This window comes from Erpetoichthys calabaricus, chromosome 3 (assembly GCF_900747795.2).
Source record: "Erpetoichthys calabaricus chromosome 3, fErpCal1.3, whole genome shotgun sequence".
Classification (NCBI taxonomy): Eukaryota; Metazoa; Chordata; class Cladistia; order Polypteriformes; family Polypteridae; genus Erpetoichthys; species Erpetoichthys calabaricus.
This window is the reverse complement of record NC_041396.2, coordinates 58,261,182-58,275,772: the sequence shown is the minus strand read 5'-3', so window position 1 is coordinate 58,275,772 and position 14,591 is coordinate 58,261,182. Positions and strand designations below refer to the sequence as shown.

Sequence of the window (14,591 nt, the reverse complement as noted above, 5' to 3'; positions counted from 1 at the left end):
TGAACTTTTGAGTGTCTCCACCACTCTATCAACTTCCTTTTGTTGTTTATACCACTGCTTAAGCCAACAAATAGCATGTTTTTCCTTGCCTCCACTTCACATTCACAAAAATTTTCTTTGTTCCCCGTGTTTTTGCCATTGCTTTTTCACAAAATGCTGAACTTAAAAGGGGCTATTTATATGATTTGCATATTGAAACGGACGTAATTCTGGAAGGAGTCGGGATGGGATGGCAGGCGCATGCATGTGCGTTACTTTTCATGTTGACAGGGATTTATGGAGCAGAAGTGCGTGGAATTTGGCTTCCACATGATTTTGTGCTACGGATTTTTTTGTGCCTACACACATTTCCACTTTTGCCCGTACACCATGTTTTCATGCAAATTCTATGCACTATGTTATGCATGAGGCCCCTGGTCGTTGTACATATTTTTTGGTAACTAAATTACAGGTTTAGTGCCATTGCAGTGTGTCATAGAGCTATAGACTAAGAACAGCTGCAATGTGCTTCTCTGAGTCCTACAAGGGTAACAATGCTGCATACTAACTTAGACCACTTTGTGAGCAGGTTTAACAGGCTTAGTATGGAAAGGAATGTTACAAAATGATGAGGGAAAAAAGAATACAATGTATTCAGAAAAGAAGATGGCACAAATAAGGTTATCTGTATTCTAAAACAGTTTAATCTCTAACTAATGCAAAAACTTGCAGTTTATGAGGTCAATAAAACAGTTGTTACTAGAACAGGCCATTTACTTGAACAAGCTTCTCCATCCTTTTCATCTAAATGTACTAAAATAACTTCAAGTCAAGATCTGAACGACCCTAAAGTCCTACCTTCTTACACAATACATGGACATTTATTCATGTGTCTATTGTTTTATGAGCAAGGAAATTTTTTTTAACATTTGAGAAAAAGATTACCCTTAACATGTACTTATATGTGTCTCTCTGTGTTTGTTGAAGAAGTTACTTTCCTTTCATGAATTTAACCAGTTCAATCATGTCTAATCTTTTTTATTTTTATTTTAAGCATTTTATTGGTTTTATTAAAATCAAATAACATTCCATACAAGCAAGTCAAGTTTAACAAAACTAGGTTTGAAAAAAATCAACCCCCACCCACGAGAAAGGTAGGCCAACGGAGTAAAACTTTAAACTAAAAATAAGTAGATAGATAAATTAATAAATGAATAACAATAAATAGAATAAAAAAGAGGGGAGCGAATCCGCTTCCTCAATTTAAATGCTTATTCTAAAATGTTATTGATTAGATCCTGCCAGGTTTTGAAAAAGTTTTGTACAGATCCTCTAAGTGAGAATTTGATTACTTCCAATTTAAAATAGCATATAACATCAGTTACTCATTGACTCAGAATAGGTGACTTAAGATTCTTCCAGTTGAGCAAGATAAGTCTACACACCAACAGTGCAGTAAAGGCAATCACAGTTTGTAGTCCTTCTCCACTTTAAGTCCATCTGGAAGAACACCAAACACAGCTGTTAGTGGGTTAGGAGGGATTGTGACACCAAGGCTGTCTGAAAGGCATTATACCACCTAGTTGTTTTTCATCTACAAATTTAACCAGCTTGTTTTTAATTTTCTTATCCAAATCATTATTCTAGGATATATTAAAAAGATGGGCACCTCTTTTAACATCTCCTAAGTTTAATGAAGTCCCCCTCACCATAACCTTTAGTTCCTGGTGTTTAAACCAATTTTATGCCCACTTACACACCAATTCCTGAATGGCCATTCCTTTCACTTTAATTACTAACCTCTCGTGTGCTACCTTATCAAACGCTTTTGGAAAATCCAGATAAACAAACACTGTACTGGCTGTCTCCTTTTTTTGCTTCCTCATAGAATTCCAGTACATTCATGAAACAACACTTCCCCATCTGTCATGCTGACAGCTCACCAACACCCTTGTCCTTGCCAGGTTATGCTCAGTCTTTTCCTGAATCATTGGTTCCATCAATTTACATTACATGTATTTGCTTACAGTGACTTACAAACTCAACATAATATGGGGGACTATTTGTGGACGTTGCTCTAAGTTACAGGACAAGGTTCTAAAATTGATCATCACTCATAAGATGCGCAGAACAATACAAGCTAATTAGAACTCCTAGGTTCCAAAAACCTTATAACTAATACAAGTTGGACAGAAATTCACAGAACAAGAATTCCTCAGGCATGTATTATACACATTATGAGAGTTAGAATTTCGAACGGATGTGGCTGGTGAGGAGCTACACAAGAAAGGAGTCTCGTATGAGATTCAAAGGTGTGCAGAGGTGGCATCACCAGATGCTGTTCTTCAGCAGATCTGAGTAGTCAAGGAGGAGCATATGACCTTGAAAGTGTCTCTATATACATAAGTGCTGATACATTGCATACTCTGTATACAAGCATCAAGAGTTTGAATTTAATAAGTTTTGCTACAGGGGGGGCAATGTAGTGATCTCTAAAGAGGTGTAATGTGCTCATCTTGGCTGGCTGATTACCAGATATGGTGCTGCATTCTGAATCATCTGCAGCAGCTTGGAGACACACACACACGTACTTCTGCCAGCAGGAAGTTGCAGTAGTCTAGATGTGATAAGACCAAAGCCTCAACCAGGAGTTGTGTGGCATACTCTGCCAGGTCTGGTCTGATCTTGTGGAATTCCCCTATAATTCATGAGACAATTACTGGCCTATATAGTTCCTTATTAATTATGTCCTTACAGACCGCTTGGGGCTGACGCAAGGTCCTAATCCATGAAACTCCCATGCAGATGCAGTGGCACACGATCAGATGTTCGTTTGTCAGCCTCCAAAGCTACAACCATAAACTGCACCAGCAGAGTGTTAAAGCAACAAAGCTGTGAAAAATCCCCCCGCTTTACCTTTTCAGAGAGCCGACACTATGCTTTTGAAAGTGGAGAAGAAAATCATTTAGGTTTGACAATGGTAGTATTTGCATTGCATTATTGTTTTGATTTATTGATTTATGTAGTTCTTGGTGATTTGTTATTAATGCCTGCACCGAAAGGTCTCTGGACACAAACGGCAGCAGAGCAATTGTCCTTCTGTGCTTCACATGAGAATAATGTACCAGGTGCTAGGCAGAGCGGGAGGAACACTGAAAATCAATTTTGGTTTACAAATAGCAGAGACACAGGGTGTCATGGGGTCTCTCATTCTCGGCAGTTGCTGTACCTAAAGGATTTATGAGAGAAAAGCTGCTGTGACATCTATTACTTGATAACCCTGAGCAAGTCACTTACCGTAGCTGTGCTTCAGTCGCATGAATATCAGTCTGTTTGTAATGCCTATAGACATGCCAATTTCTAGTGATAAAGATGATAGTGGTGTGGAAATCTGACTACAGACATAGAAAAAAAAATCAACCTGGAGAGAGCAAATAGCAACAACAAAGGACTCTGATGCGCCACTGAAGTAGCCATTAATAACAATGCTTCGTAGGTATGTGCCCACTCTAGGCTAACTGAATTGCTGGGGAAGATGTATCTTAATTCAGATTATTTATTTTCTATTATATAGCCTGGTTCTGAATAAAGAAGCACAGTGGTCTGACAGGTCTAGCAATGAAACAAACTGAAAATGAAAACCATGCGGCATAAAATTGGAGTACCTTGAGAAAGAACCATATAGAAATATCCACAAATGCATCTATGCATAAATGTTTTTACTTTTACATTTGCAGGCCTCCAGGCTCTTAAGGCTATAAATGAAAGTGAAGCACATAGATGGTAATGTAAGGTAAATTAAGAAAATGCAAAAATAAAAAAAAATAAAAAATGACTGACACTATCACATAAAGAACTTCTCTGCTCAGGAAATTGTTCCCATTTCCAGTCACACATCCACCATGGGATAGCAGCATACTCCCACGCACCTTCAAGAAACAGCAAGAGGGAAAACAGCTGGTCTACTGTTTGATGGCCAGTATGGAATCCACATTATTAACCTAGTATCTTAGGGTCAACCATCAGACGGAGCCATAGGCCCTCACCTGGGAGGCTGAGGAGTGTGATATCTCTGTAGTTAGAACACACCCTCTGGTTACCATTTTTAAATATGGAGACTACCACACCAGTATGCCAGTTCAAGGGTAACTTACCTGCCTTCCATGTCACATCAAATAGATGTGCTAACCATAAATAAAATGAATGTTAAAGGGAGTCTTTAAGAAAACTAACAGTCATAAAAACATAAGAAATATGACAGATGAGATGATACTATTCAGCCCATCAGACTCGGTTTGTTTAGCGAATAGCTAAGCTGTCCCAATATCTCATCCAGACACTTCTTAATGGTTTTCAAGGTTTCTACTTCAACTACATGTCTTGGTAGTTTGTTCCAGATTCCCACAACTCTTTGCATAAAGAAGTGGTTCTTGACTTTAGTCTTAAATGCACTTCCCCTTAATTTCAAGTCTTGTGCTTAAATAAGTGATTTGCCATTAAATTGAACAAATTCTGCTAAATCTACTTTATTAATTCCTTTATGAATTTTGAAGAACTGAATTGAGTCCAAATGGAGCCTCCTGTAATTGAGACTAATTAGATAAATGGGTGAAGTTTCACATACTTTGAACAATCTGGACTACGAAAGTTTAAAAAGTTTGTTCAGTATTGACAGAGCACTCCTATTGTTGTGTGTTATTAGCTTCAGAAGATTATATTTGTCTGTAATTATGACTAAGTTGAAGACCATACCACATGCTAGAAGTAATTAATAAAGAAACTTTTTGAACATTTTCTTGCAAGTGTGCTAAATGTAGTATTTGGTTCCCTGCTCATTTAATGACCCTGTGTAGTTTTATTATATTACTTTATTATTATTTTAATTTATATAGTACAATACTCATGATATACCCAGTGGATTGTGGTTTCTACTGTGATCTTTGCCTACTCATAGTGCTTTTACTCTCTTACCTTTTTGTCATTTCAGTTCCCAACTCAAAGATTTCTTTGCTCTTAACAACAATTCACTTTTTCAGTAGCCTTCTCTTCAGTACTTTAGGACAAAGTTCTGCACCTCTCTTGGTATGACTCCAGTTGCAGTGGCCAATGGAGAGCAGGTGTTTACAGCCATTGTCTGCTACCTCATCTGAACTTAGAATTTGGTCTTATCCTATATTTTTTAGGAAACAGATATATAATGCGGTAATAAAAGAGCAAGTAAAATATAAAATATCCCATTTTTCATTTAGATTCACATATTAAAAGAACATTGAACAGCAGACTGGAGATAGAAGAAAAAGTAAAGTTGACTTAAATTTGACATGTCTAATTGGGTTTATCTTGTAAAGAACATTAATGCATTATATAATGTGAGAACAGATCAAAAAAAAAAAAAAAAACAAAACCTCACACTCCTCTTGCAGTTGGTGCTACTCAATGTCATTCTGTTCATAAAAATCAAAGGAGACATAGAAAATGCCATCGTTTTGTCAACCTTTATTATAGCTGATGTAAATAATACATTGAAAATGAACTTCAAGCATTTCTGAATTCAATTGTTTTTACTTTAACAACAGACATGCAGAGGCACTCCAGAGAGCATATAAATAAATAAAGACCAAACACATAAATAATTATTTTCATCTTCAGAAAACATGGCTAGGGCATTAGAAGGTACACACTGCCAGAATCGCTTTGCTCCAAAATGTATGCTGTATTAAACATATTAATTGTGAGGGTATAATTATATTCCATCTACTGTATCACCGTACAAATTACTTCATTAAGAAAAATGTTATATAACTCATGTTGGTGTAATGAAACAAAAAAGCTGAAAATGAAGCACATTCATGAAATTCATGAGGGGACCTCATGTACAGTATATTAGATTTATTAATATTTAATTCTTTGTGTCATAATATTTTATGAACTTTATTGTGAGGAATATATTTCAGTCTACAATCTAATCAACTTATTCCCTTAAGATCTACTGTATGTGGTGAAATGCAAAGAAAAAATGCAGAATGCAGGAATCCAATTCTTAGTTACCTTTTTATTGAATTTATTATTGCATAGCACAACTTTGTGCAAGACATTTTTAGAACAAACATCCACACTTTGATGCTACTGTGGCATTATTGTTTTATAAGGAAAGATTAACAGCTGTAAAATCACATTGGTGTTATTGCAAATAAATCTTTCATGGTTCAGGAGTAGCAACATTGATGATTTTAATATCAGCATACAGGACATTATTTGTAACTGCTAGTACTGTGTAGTGTGGGAACAATATGCACACAAAATATTGATTTCTTTTCTACAGCCACCTTTTAACAATGCTTAGAGCCGTGTTAAAAGTGGACAGTGCGGGATGTGATCCCCTGTATGAAAGCATAAGTGACCCTGCTTCAGCAAAATAACCTGCTTCATTCATCTGCTTGGCAATGTCTTCCACGTTCCAGCCTCCTTCATCGTGAAAGGATAAAAGATGCTTGATCAGGGAAGCATAGAACGCGGTGTTCACGCATTTCACCAATAGGTTGGCATCAAGAATTCGTGAAAGCAGCTCCTCATCACAGTTCAATTCATCAACCTACAGAAAAGAGAAACAAACTCTTTAAAGGTGCATTCCATGTCTTGGCCAATCCCATAGTATTTTCACTTTTGTTTTAGAAGTTTTTCACAAAATGTTCACATTTATGCTCATTATATAGATACTACAGAAAGTAATAACATGAGTAATATTTTGTTTTTACTAGTACTTTTTACTGCGGTGGGTTGGCACCCTGCCCAGGATTGGTTCCTGCCTTGTGCCCTGTGTTGGCTGAGATTGGCTCCAGCAGACCCCCGTGACCCTGTGTTCGGATTCAGCGGGTTGGAAAATGGATGGATGGATGGATAGTACTTTTTAAGTGCCCTTTAATTAAATTATTCATAGATTTTAAGAACAATGCAAAATGAGAAAATCCAGAATCTGGAGTTTATTTGTTCCAAAAGAATACTCCATCCAAAAATTAAACATTTTTGTGTTGTTTACATATACAGTAATCCCTCGCTATATCGCGCTTCGCCTTTCGCGGCTTCACTCTATCGCGGATTTTATATGTAAGCATGTTTAAATATATAACGCAGATTTTTTGCTGGTTCGCGGATTTCTGCGGACAATAGGTCTTTTAATTTCTGGTACATGCTTCCTCAGTTGGTTTGCCCAGTTGATTTCATACAAGGGACGCTATTGGCAGATGGCTGAGAAGCTACCCAACTTACTTTTCTCTCTCTATCTCTCTTGCGCTGACTTTCTCTGATCCTGACGTAGGGGGTGTGAGCAGGGGGGCTGTTCGCACACCTAGACGATACGGACGCTCGTCTAAAAATGCTGAAAGATTATCTTCACGTTGCTACCTTCTGTGTGCAGCTGCTTCGTGAAGCGACAAGCTGCACGGTGCTTCGCATACTTAAAAGCTCGAAGGGCACATATTGATTTTTGATTGTTTGTTTTTCTCTGTCTCTCTCTCTCTTTCTCTGCTCCTGACGAAGTGGGTGTAAGCTGCCGCCTTCAACAGCTTTGTGCCGAGGTGCTTCGCATACCTAAAAGCCAAACAGCCCTATTGATTTGTTTGCTTTCCTCTGTCTTTCTGACAGTCTATGCTCCTGACGCACACTCCTTTGAAGAGGAAGATATGTTTGCATTCTTTTAATTGTGAGACGGAACTGTCATCTCTGTCTTGTCATGGAGCACAGTTTAAACTTTTGAAAAAGAGACAAATGTTTGTTTGCAGTGTTTGAATAACGTTCCTGTCTCTCTACAACCTCCTGTGTTTCTGTGCAAATCTGTGACCCAAGCATGACAATATAAAAATAACCATATAAATATATGGTTTCTACTTCGCGGATTTTCACCTTTCGCAGGGGGAAGGTCTGGAACGCAACCCCCGCGATGGAGGAGGGATTACTGTAATGTAGAACTTTAATGTAATGTTTTCATGCAATGTCACGTTTCTAAGGTGACCAATACAGGACAACAGCAAGCAATGTCAAAAACACTCATGAAAAAAATCTCACTTTACTCGTGTAGCATAATTCACAAGTCAAGTTGCCCAGTCATATGCTCACAATGTCCCAACACGTGTATTTTTATTAAAATATTGTTAAATACTCTCATGAACGGCAAAACTGGCCAGCAAGGATTCTGTTGAAGAACAACTTAGGAGTGTCTTAAAAGTACGTTTCATACTGATTTCAGAATATTTCTAACACCTGTAGTTTTTGAGTTATGACTTTTCTAGGCTTTATTTTTAGTACATAAGCCCTTATTAAGGTGTATTTTTTAAGTTAAATTAAAATGTAAATGTGTTTATTGGTGCTTGCCAACATTTTATAACTTTCCAAACGTTTTCCCCAGAAATCTCACAGTAGTCAGCTATAAATTTGTCAAATGGTTTTATCAGTACATATCTGTAATGGAAAAGTACACTAATACCAATGCAAATGGAGCTCCAGCATGTTAGCCGACTACTGCTGGAGCCTTAACAGGGCTATTCCAATGGCCAAGTGCAACAGAAAAGAGTGCACTTCTACTTTTTAGGTGAGATTTTCCCAACATGTGCATATATGTTGTAAATTTTAATTGTGAGTCATTTAAAATCCTTGCATGACAGAGAAAATCTGATTTGATATTTGAATTCAGTGCAACAAAATACTGTTGAGATTCACCTACATTGATTCATGTGACAAAAAATGTAAAATTTTTTACCCAGTATAATAGAATGCACTCATATGCTGTAGATGCCTATTACAACACATTTTGTTATCTCAGCAATCTTTACAAACTACATGGGGTAAATAACAAAATAATTTGGTTGGAGTATTCCTTTAAAACAAATCCACTCCAGAATCTTGAACTTGCCTTTTTACATTGGTTTGGCAGCCATGAACTCTACTTATGACTACAGCCTAAGACTTTATTCATGTTACTTAAATTCAGTCAACTTTGTTAATCTTTTTGCATCAAAGCAAAATAAAAATTAATGAAAAGCAGAAAAACAGTAAAAAGATTAACAGTTATCAGCAACTAATAAAGCAGAAATGAACAGCGTAATGCCAGGTAAAGGTAAAAATAAACTGTAAAAATCAAGGATTCCCTCACAAGTACTGTAAGTAAGCCAAGAAGAAAGGGACTTTTGAACAAATCACTTTTAGGAAAAGAAGAATCTCAAGAGTTGACAATAAACATGAAGTGATAATCAAGATATCTTCTTGCTGTACAGGACAATGGTGGACTTTTTTCTCCATTCTTCTTTCTTACTTTTTCTCTCTCATGCCTTTTAGTCATTGGGAGTTTATGGTTTATAATCAGTTTCACATTACACAATTTTTAGTTGGAGAGCATGTCACACTTAATGACTGCAGTTGCTGAATCATGTCACCTTGAGGATATTAGATTACAGAACAAGGAATCAGAGGGTATGATAAATTACATGACTTTGTGATGACGTGTTAGTAGAGTTTTAATCTTCCAGAGTATTGAGAGCTTGTTGCATTCTGACAGCCAGTTAGCGTGTTGCCAACAGAGACAGTGGCTGTACAAATGTATTTCAATTATGATGAGTTCAGCCTCAATTCTAGTCTTTCTTTTTCCTATTTTGTTTATGTTTGTAGTATGACAAACTTGAGACATCAGACAAGCAAGATTTGTTTCTTTTGCACAGCTAAAAACACATGCTTTCCTTATTTCCACATTGTTTACATTGGACTTCCAAGAGAGTGCTCACTGGTTGTCCACGCTCACACACACACACACACACACACACACACACACACAAACACACACACACACACACACACACACACACACGTCTAATCCTAATTCCTGTTTGATTGTATTTGGGTGGGTCACAGACTGATATGCATGAGTCCCTGGGGATGTTAAACTATATGACTGTGAGGCATGGTTATACACTACTGACTGCCTGCTAATGTTATGTAAGTGAAGCCTACCAAGTCTATGACTGAAAATTGCTGGAAAAGCTATGTAGTGTGATGGGTATTGAAGTGAAAATTGCTTTTTGAGACTGTATTATTTTCTCCTTTCACTTGCATTTTTTATTATAATTTGTTAAGATGCTCTGAACTTGCTATTTGTACTTTGAGCTGCTTCCAAATTATATGTGCTGCAAATCAAATAGTTCGCCAATCAAAAACTTCTGTACCTGGTGCACTGAACAACTTTTTAAAGATGACTTTATTTTAAGGGGTATCAGTAAAACTGACCATTAGGATTGGGCTCAGTAGACTGACTGCAAGTGTTGCTTGTTACTTAAAATGCAATGTTTTTATTTTTACCATAGGAGTTGTGCTTTCCTGCTGTATGCTTCAACACACTAACCTAATTAAAGTGTACTTTTTTGGGTGAATTATCTGAAAAGCTGTATGTGATAGATAGATAGATAGATAGATAGATAGATAGATAGATAGATAGATAGATAGATAGATAGATAGATAGATAGATAGATAGATAGATAGATAGATAGATAGATAGATAGATAGATAGATAGATAGATAGATAGATAGATAGATAGATAGATACTTTATTAATCCCAAGGGGAAATTTACATACTCCAGCAGCACCTTACTGATACAAAAAAAACAATATTAAATGAAAGGTTGATAATAATGCAGGTAAAACCGGACAATAACTTTATGTAATGTTAACGTTTACCCCCCCCCCCCCGGGTGGAATTGAAAAGTCGCATAGTTTGGGGGAGGAACGAGCTCCTCAGTCTGTCAGTGGAGCAGGACAGTGACAGCAGTCTGTTGCTGAAGCTGCTCCTCTGTCTAGAGATGACACTGTTTAGTGGATGCAGTGGATTTTCAATAATTGATAGGAGCCTGCTGAGCGCCCGTCGCTCTGCCACAGATGTCAAACTGTCTAGCTCCATGCCAACAATAGAGCCTGCCTTCCTCACCAGTTTGTCCAGGCGTGTGATATCTCTGAACCTAAAACTTTACACAGAAACACTATGTCAGTATTCTTTATAAAATGATGATTAGGGCGTTTCCAAATGGACAGGTTTAAATGTTTGGAACAAAAACAGTCTAAACTAGGCCTCAGGCAGTTTGCTGTTTATTAATTTCTACTATTTAATATCATATTCATACTGTAGATCCAAACTTATTTATACTTCATATTAGTCAAAGTTTGGCAATACTATTTAATTTTAACTATGTGCATTTTGCTTTTTTGTTCAGATTGAAATACATTCAATTTAATTATACAGTAACTGCAGTACAATAGGTAAATCATTTTTTGTTGTCTGCCTCATTGACAGAAAGAACCTAATTAAAAAAATGCCAACTTCTTTTTCTTTGGTTATATTCTTCAATAAAAGTGCACTTGTTTTGTTATACTTGTACTTTTTGTGTTTATTTGATATTTGGACTTCAGTCTTCACACATTATACACTTCATGTCTACATTTTGTCAATTATTACTAAAACATGAAAAATGTTTCTGTTCTAGCTATGTATGCAACAATTCCTGCCTCGCATTTCCTGTCATCCTACATTTACATAGATCGTTGTTGACACAGAACACACATGAAATGCACGTGTTCCAAATGACGATATATTATTTACCCTCTACATTTCCAGGCACCTCACATGCAGATAAACACACTTGAGCTCTGAGAATCTTCTTTGCGACTTGAGCTGTCAGTGGGGGGATGGGATAGCAGGCTGCTTGCTGCTTGTGCTGATTATCACATTTGCAACACAAAAGACACTAATGGAAAGGAGCAAAAAGGAATTTAAGGTGGCCCAGGGTTACGAGTTTTTTTCGTAGGCTTCAGGGATTCTGGTATTAAGTGTGGTTAACTTAGGATGGTGGAGAGCAATTAATACAAGGATTCATCACTATTTTGGTATCTGCACCATGGCAGACATGACATACCCAAAAAGTCTGTTTACCTTCCCAGATAAAAATGAAGAAATAATAGTGATTTTTACTGATGTCAGCTTCGGCTAACAAAAAGCAAAAATAATCTGACGAGTTGTTGCCAACTAAGGTATTTTAATTTGTAATTTGAGAGATACTAGCATCAGAGCCACATTTTTAGAGGCAGCTGAAGAAACTGACACAATACAACACTATTTAAGAATGCTTTGTACAATATCAGCAGTTTAGAGCTCTGTTTCTTATAACACTCCAATATTAATTGCAATAAAGAAAATCGAAGCATGATGAGTAACACCTTATCCATAACCCAAAACAAAGACAGTGGGTAAAAATAAGCATAAAAATAAAAAAATTAAGAACGTGAGAAATATATGAGCTGATAACAATACCTCACACATAGTAAATAGCAAGAAATGAATTACAGGACTCAATACCCTATTCAACCCAGCTACATCTCTCACAGACTCTGAAAAGTAAAACAAGGAACACAGAGATCCTCACGAGCTTATAAGACAAACTAAAAGGACTAAAGCAACAAAGCTCCCCAGACAACCTTCAATGTCAGCTCTCACTATAATAAAACAAAAAATAAACAGGCTTTGTACCAAAAATCTAACTCCATCCTCCTCCACCATCCCAACAGGACAAAGAGCAAAGCTTTTTAAGGATATAGGAAAGCAATGGAGGAGTAGGAGGAGTTCATAATGCAGTCAATTCAAGCCATTACTGTAACAGCAGGCAAGCCTTGAAGATAATGCCCACGTTTGATGACCCGTTTAAATTGGCAGTAAAAATGCAAAATAACAGAGCACATAAAAATAAAAGTAAACAATCACTGAATCAAAGCCATGCACACAAGAAAAAAATGAGGAGATAGTCATCCTATCAGTTGCTTCAAACAGGAAAAAAGAAACCATCTATTAAACTGGATTCCTAATTTCTGAAATGACTGAAATGCCTGAATAGCAGGGGCTGGTGAATTGAAGAAACGATGGGAATTAGAGTTAAGGGATAAAGTAGAAATGGATGGATGCCACTTTCACTTGCCCTTTTAACAGCTATGGGAACTGTTTTTTTTTTTTTTGGACTATCGTCTCACTGAAAGTAAAGAAGAAATTATTACAAATAAATATGAATATGTTTGACATGTCTTTACACAGAGCCCACTGTTTCTTGATATATTGCAAGAAATTAAAAGGTAGAGAAGTCTGTCCATAACCACAAGATCCTGTGAGTTATTTCAGTTTTTAGAGTGAGGCTACTCAGTGCTGGAAACATTTAAGCAAGAGCTTCACCAGAACATAAATTGGACAACTTTTCTTAGTTCCTTCAGAAAAAATTGTAATTTTTGTATTTTCCCACCAGCTCCCATTTTCTTAATCAACCTGTTTATTTTTAAGTGCTATAATTTCTTTAGGCCCCAATGTCTTCATTAAGACAATGTACCTTCTTGTGCTTTTTAGATGGGCCCAGTTTAATACATGCTATTTCATGCCTTAAATCTAGAACATGGGTCATCAACATGTGGTGCCCCGTGCAATGGCACTGTTGCAGTTTCAGGCTCTGGGCACCTGGAGCCATAACTGAACCACCAGGCAATAGGAGAATAGCATATGCACAAAGACAATGATAAAAAAGTAAAAGTGAGTATCCACAAATACTGATAATTTCCATGGAAAAAGAGTATATACAAATGGATGCCTGGAATGTCAGTGTCCAACAAGGATTGTAAGATGAACTTAAAGGCTGAATCAAAACTACACAAGTGCATTTTTGTCTGAATGCTGAATGCATTATTTACCAAGATGTTTACGAACAATAAAAAACATTATTGAATAAGAAATAATTATTAAAGTAACTTAAAGCTAGACAGGGAAATAACAGGTCAGCAATGCAATATACAGAGTATGTGTACTTTATCAGGCATGATTTTATTAATCTAATAATTTGTCTGTGGTTTAGCAAGGGACAATTTGTCCAAAATATGAGACTTTTATCCACAGTTACAAATTATCCATGTATATTTTATGGTGGCCAGCCCAGCATGGTAACCTCAAGTATTACTCATACTCCAATAAGGTAAAGCAATTTTTGCTGTTAACATGAAGAAAAATGAAACTGTGTTTGCAATTAAAATTGTTCAAAGAAGCATTAAGGGTAGAGATTAATGATTCAAAGGTCTGCACTAAACCATTTAGTTCAAACTTTTAGTATATGAACAGCTCACAACAAGTGCTCTGTATTTTATTGGTTAAAATAAAAAAAAGAAAAGAAGCACCATCTATGTAGCTCTTCAGTGCTAGGTTTGTTATAATATTATGGGCAAAATTAGGCACTGAGTTATTTTGTCAGGTAAAGCATTTGGTTGCTTGAGACTAGTGGAGTTAGACTCTGTCATTAAAAGGTTATGTATTTCTAATGCAAGTTCAGCAGGAGGAACAAGGGAGGGCAGGGTTGGCTTTATTTCTTTAAGCAAAAGACATTCCTCTAAAACAGGTGTGTAAGAGTCAGTTCTTGTTGTTAATAAAATAAGCTATTTAATACATTATATGCTCTCACTTTTGCACGTGGCAGGACTGTATTGGAAGTCCAATGTATATAGGCTGAACAGGACCGGAGAAAGTACAGTCCCCTGTGGCGCTCCTGTGTTGCTGACCACA

The 14,591-nt window shown here is 36.6% G+C and overlaps 1 protein-coding gene across 1 annotated transcript in view; it reads right to left on the bottom strand.

Annotated features, from left to right (window-relative positions):
- Positions 1-5,453: 5,453 nt before the first annotated feature.
- Positions 5,454-14,591, bottom strand: part of nbas (NBAS subunit of NRZ tethering complex) — a 463,213-nt gene continuing 454,075 nt past the window's right edge. Inside the window, exon 52 of the mRNA XM_028796843.2 lies at positions 5,454-6,571. Within this exon, the coding sequence (XP_028652676.1) occupies positions 6,296-6,571 (276 nt within the window). The 3' untranslated portion in view covers positions 5,454-6,295. The remainder of the gene's footprint in view (positions 6,572-14,591) is intronic.